Raw genomic sequence first — 6,000 nt, 5'->3', positions numbered from 1 at the left:
TGGTATTTTGGCCGCCCTAAGAGGGACAATCCTTGGAGTCTGAGGCTGACTTTCATCAGCATCCCTGGTCATTGCTGACTCCATTGCCTTGTTTTGCCATCTCATCCAGGTCTTCATTGGTGGGTTCCATTGCCTTTTCTGCCAAGATTTCCTCCACATCTTCCTTCATATCGTCAAAGCCTTCTTCACTTATTTGCTGGGAAATATACATTATGTTTTTCACACTGTTCTTTTTACTTTCTGCAACACCTTCAAAGCCTTCGAAATTTCCCACAGTCTGGCCACACGTTTTTCTGACAGTTATTGATAGAAGCCTGCTTGACACTGTCCCAGGCTGCGCCAACGTAATCAGTAGTATTATGTATAGTGACTGACTTCCAATAGCCCATCATGGAAGCTTCCTTGTTGGCCCTGAGAGCATCCAAAGCCTTGCTATAAAGCTGCCTGGTATAATATGCCTTGAAAGCCTTCATTATGCCCCGGTCCAGGGGCTGGATGAGAGACGTAGTGTTTGGGGGCATAAAAATAACTTTTACATTAGGGTGGGCATTTTTTAGTTCTTCACAGCAATGGACTGGGGCATTATCCAAAATTAATAAAACCTTGAAGGCAAGGTTTCTGCCTCGGAGATAACATTCAACTTCTAGTACGAAGCAGCTGTGGAACCAATCAGATGTCATCCCTGTTTTTTTTGTTCCACCTCCAGTGCACGGGTGTATGGTTCACGCTTTTCCCTTTAAGTGCTTGCGGATTTGGGGCTTTGTACACCATTGGGGTTTGCACTTGAAGTCACCCTTGGCATTGGTACACAATAGCAAGGTTGCATAGTCTTGGAATGATTTAAAATCAGGGGCTTTGAAAGCCATTTGCATTATATAGGTTCGCTTAGCCAACGTCCTTGTAAAATAAGCCAGTCTCATCAGCGTTGAAAACCTGCTCTTCCACATACCCCTTTTCCTGTATAATACTTAGCAAGTATGTTTTAAATTCTTCAGCAGCCTCCTGATCTGCAGAACTTGCCTCACCTGCAAGTTGAACATTTTTCACACCGTATCGCCTTTTGAAACGTGCAAGCCAGCCAGCGCTGGCTGAGAAGGGCTTAACATTTCTCTGACCCTGAGTAACATGACCATAAATTTCTTTGGCTTTCAGCCTCACCACAATGCTGTCCACCTCACCTTTCTTATCAGTTGTCATCTCGTGAATCCACAAATTTAGTCGCTTTTCCATCTTTTCCATAGCTTCCTCACGAACTATAGATGTTACTTTAGCACTTTCGGGAGCAACTTCACGTACAGATCGGCGAATTTCCTTTTCCTTTTTCTTGATGTACCGGATTCTTGATTCATTAATATTGAACTCACGGCCAACAGCACTACAACTCATGCCTGAACGAAGCTTAAATAACACACGTATTTTCTTCATAAGGCATATCACAGCCTTCTTGTGCTTAGGTACACCAGGCGGCACCTCAGCATAACGCTTAGGGGTCATTTTAAACAGCGAAATGACCAACAAAAAGCACAAAACAGCAAAAAATAAAAAGTGGCACTAAATAGACTGCAAAAAGGACACTTCTTTACAGCATGAGAGCTGGAGAACGATCGCCTGCCTGGTTCAAATCAACTGGTACAAGGCAGGTTGACTTAAATTTTTCACCCTCTGCGCATGTCCAGGAGTAAGCCCAGAAAGCACCAAGAACATTGACTTTGGGGTTTAAATAAATTTCAGCACATAAGCGAGTTTAGAAATACCAACCCAGTGAATAATGAGAATCGACTGCATCCCCGTAGACATATAATTTTGTTTGAAAACATTTACTCAATCAGAACGGCTAGGTAGCGTTGAAGACTACAAGTTCCAGTATGCACCGCTTCAGACGGAGCCGTGAGTCAGTAGTGGCCCGCCCAAGGCATTGGCCGGGAAGTGTCGCGTTTTGATCATGTGACACTCTGCGCATGTGCAAGCTCCGCGGCGTCGCCCCAGCTGTCGCCTAGCCGGCTGCAGCTCTATGGTCTCTCCCTAGAGCTTTGCCGTTTGGGGCCAACTGCTGCGGTCTTGGGCCTCGGCCCGCGCCGCGTGGAAGCGTCATGGAGGAATTTGACTCCGAAGACTTCTCCACCTCGGAGGAGGACGAGGACTACGTGCCGTCGGGTGAGCGGTTCGGCCTGAAGCTAGAGGCGGCGTGCCCTGCTCCGCCCCGCGCCTCACGTGAGGCGCGCTTGGCCCGCGGTGCTTGGGCCTGGTAGCCCCGGTGGCTCGGCTCTCCAGCGTCCCCGTCATGCGTACCCCGCCTGCTCATGGGGACGCCTGCGCAGCCTGGGGCCGGGACTGCACTGCTGAAATCTGAGAGGCGGCCTGAGCGCGGGAAGCTCCGTTAGATTTTACGTCCCGAGGGAATTGCTAGCTAGCACCAAGTCCAAGATAGAGACATCTATTGTGTCCTCACGATTTTTAGAAAAGTTAACGAGATGATGCATTTCTGTCTCTCTGTAACGTATACCCCACCCATTGCTCTCTAATCAGGACTTTTTCTTAACTTTCTTGTATAGGCTTCTCAAATTGAACGGGGCCAAAATAAGTCTTGTCACCCAAATTCACCCCTTCTTCCATCGTGCTCCTTCTACAGACTTAACCATCAAACTAAAAGTATTTACCCGTAGAATCGTTTGGATAAAAAACAAAACAAAATCCTGGGAGTCATCCTTATTCTCTTTTGGGCCAAGCATTCAGTAATTTCTGTTGTGTCTACGTGGAAAATTAGTTTCTGGCCATGTCCTCACCGTTCTCACTGGTACTGCATGAACTGCTATTATCTTTCACTGGAATTCACCTTAGCTTCCCAACTGGTTTCCCTGATTCCATTTCCATTCTTGCTCAACAACATTGTTTTATGGTAACAGCCAGAGTGGTCATTTGAAAACTAGTCTTCATTTTAATCAGTTATGCCTACACATAACTTAAAAATAGTAAAATATTTCTAAAAGGCTTGTTTTGAAAACTAGCGGTGCCCATTCACCCCTCATCCCTATTTAGTCCATTTCCACTATTTTTTTTTGGTATCATTAATATACAATTACATGAGTAACATTGTGGTTACTAGATTCCCTCCATTATCAAGTCCCCACCACATACCCCATTACAGTCACTGTCCATCATCATAGTAAGATGCTATAGAGTCACTACTTGTCTTCTCTGTGCTATACTGCCTTTCCCGTGCCCCCCCACCCCCACATTATGTGTGCTAATCGTAATGCCCCTTATTCCCCTTCTCCCTCCCTTCCCACCACCCATCCCCAGTCCCTTTCCCTTTGGTAACTGTTAGTCCATTTTTGGGTTCTGTGAGTCTGCTGCTGTTTTGTTCCTTCAGTTTTTGCTTTGTTCTTATGCTCCACAGATGAGTGAAATCATTTGGTATTTGTCTTTCTTCGCCTGGCTCATTTCACTGAGCATAATACCCTCTAGCTCCATCCATGTTGCAGATGGTGGGATTTGTTTTCTTCTTATGGCTGAATAATATTCCATTGTGTATATGTACCACATCTTTATTCATCTGCTGATGGACACTTAGGTTGCTTCCATTTCTTGGCTATTGTAAACAGTGCTGCAATAAACAGAGGTTCATATGTCTTTTTGAAACTGGGCTGCTGCATTCTTAGGGTAAATACCTAGGAGTGGAATTCCTGGTTCAAATGGTATTTCTATTTTTAGTTTTTTAAGGAACCTCCATACTGCTTTCCACAATGGTTGAACTAGTTTACATTCCCACCAGCAGTGTAGGAGGGTTTCCCTTTCTCTGCATCCTCACCAGAATTTGTTGTTCCTGTTCTTTTCTGTGTTGGCCATCCTAACTGGTGTGAGGTGATATCTCACTGTGGTTTTAATTTGCATTTCTGTGATAATTAGCGATGTGGTGCATCTTTTCATGTGCCTGTTGGCCATCTGAATTTCTTTGCTGAAGTATCTGTTCATATCCTCTGCCCATTTTTTTAATAGGGTTATTTGCTTTTTGGGTGTTGAGGCGTGTGAGTTCTTTATATATTTTGGGTGTTAACCCCTTGTTGGATTGCTTTCCACTTTTTTTAATTTAGTATTTCCACTGTGTGTTGTCTTAACCCATTTAATACTCCCTTACTTCATTCCCCTCACTCCCACCACACACACCCTCTCACCTTCAGGCCTTCCCTAGCACCCCCCAGCCTGCTGTTGTTCCTGTGTCCAGTTTTGGATAGATCAGTATTCAGTGTTCACTTTTGTAATGACTGTGTGAACATCATGTTACTCTGAACTGTGTGGTATATACTAATTGCTTTTCTTTCACTGCTTGTTTTCTTTGAAGTTAATTGCCATTTTGTTGTTGCTTAATCATCTATATACTTACTATTAATTTGTAGAACTAAACTCCTAGGATTGTCTAAATCATCTCCCAAGAGATTTAGATTCATACCTAATTTTTCACTTATGTCTTGAAGTCCGTCTTTGCCTTCTGACCTGCTACAGTTGGCTTGGTTTTGCCACTTTTAAACCCAAGAGCTTCTATCACTGTCACCACTCTAAGTGTTCCTTTATACCCCTTCTCTGTTGGATTCCCTTTTTCTTGGGTCCCATGTTGTCTTCTTTCTTGGTGTAGTCCACCAAAAATAATAAATCTTCAAATAACCTCTTGAGGAATGATGATGCATGGCAGACATTCACAGTCTCAAAAATGTTTCTGAAAATAACTATGTGACTCTCAAGCATGGCTCATGATTTGTCTGGCATAGAATTCTGTGTTTTATAATAAATACACAGAATTCTGTGTTTTAGGTTTTATAATGATAATTTTCCATCAGAATTTTCAAGGTGTTGCTTCATTACTTTCTAGCCTCTAGTGTTTCTACGAAGAAGTCTGTTTTGTTACTGATTTCTGATCATTTACATAAGATCTGTTTGTCTCTGGAAGCTGATAGAATCTTCCCTTTGGTCCTGATATTTTCTGTTACTTCATCGTGATATACCTTAGAATGGAGTCTGCTTTCATCCATTGTGCTGGGCTTCTGGAATCCTTTTTTGGGGAAGGACACTTTCCTTCATTTGCCGTTTTTCTGGAATCTTCTGTTCATTAGTTAAATCTTATGTTAGACCTTCTGGGCTAGCCCTCTAATTTTTATTGTCCTTTTTTATGATCTTACAACGTTTTTTTACTTTATGGGAATATTTCAGTATTTTATCTTCCAATTCTTCTATTGAGTTTTCTTTCACCTTTCATATTTCAATTTTGCATACTTGTTTTTTCTTTATATATCCCCTTTTTATGGCATCATGTTCTTGTTTCATAGTGCAGTATCTTATTGTCCTTTGGATATTAATAATAATTTAAGAATTTAAATTTTTAACTTACATACAGTAGAGTTCACTCTTCTCAGTGTACTCTTCCATGAGTTATGACAAATGCTTAGAACCATCACCAGAATTAATGGTTCCAAGGCTGCCCCCCCAAATAGATCATAATAATGTCTGAATAAAAAAGTTTTCTTTCTTTTTCAATAGGTGTACTTAAAATTTTTTTTTACTTGCCTGTTGTACTTGATCTGATTTCCAGTACAGTGTTGAATAGGTGTGGTGAGGGTGAACATCTTTGCCTTGTTCACGATGTTAAGGGAAAAACATCAGTGTTTCACCATTTAGTGTAATGTTAGCTGTAGGTTCACAGACTGCTTTTGTGTGTGTATGTTTCAAGCAGTTTACATTGAGTAAGTCATTTCTTCTAAATTTGTTAGTTGATGTTCTTCTGTAAAGTACAGCTCTCCCTCATCAGTTGGGGCTGGATAAATGTTTACTTCATTTTCCTTAATTACTACTTTCAAAACAGTGAGTAATTTTAATAGTAGCCTAAAATGGTACAAATCCTTTTTTTTAATATGATAAAGGGTTCACAGATTTTTATTGATTCAAGGTGTTTTAGTCTTCTAACGGTTATTCCTTTTAATGCCCAAGTCACTGCTTTTAGCCAAGCACGCC

General features: G+C 41.8%; 1 protein-coding gene across 3 annotated transcripts in view; it reads left to right on the top strand.

Annotated features, from left to right (window-relative positions):
* The first annotated feature begins 1,964 nt into the window (after nt 1-1,964).
* The window catches only part of CFDP1 (craniofacial development protein 1), a 115,539-nt gene continuing 111,503 nt past the window's right edge, over nt 1,965-6,000 (top strand). Inside the window, exon 1 of one of the 3 annotated variants that reach the window (XM_057493561.1) lies at nt 1,965-2,154. In XM_057493561.1, coding sequence (XP_057349544.1) covers nt 2,091-2,154 — 64 coding nt within the window. In that variant the 5' untranslated portion in view covers nt 1,965-2,090. The remainder of the gene's footprint in view (nt 2,155-6,000) is intronic. The other 2 variants (XM_036909293.2, XM_036909292.2) reach the window with 2 other exon arrangements.

Source organism: Manis pentadactyla, chromosome 15 (assembly GCF_030020395.1).
Source record: "Manis pentadactyla isolate mManPen7 chromosome 15, mManPen7.hap1, whole genome shotgun sequence".
NCBI classification, from domain to species: Eukaryota; Metazoa; Chordata; class Mammalia; order Pholidota; family Manidae; genus Manis; species Manis pentadactyla.
This window is presented reverse-complemented; position numbering and strand designations above follow the sequence as displayed.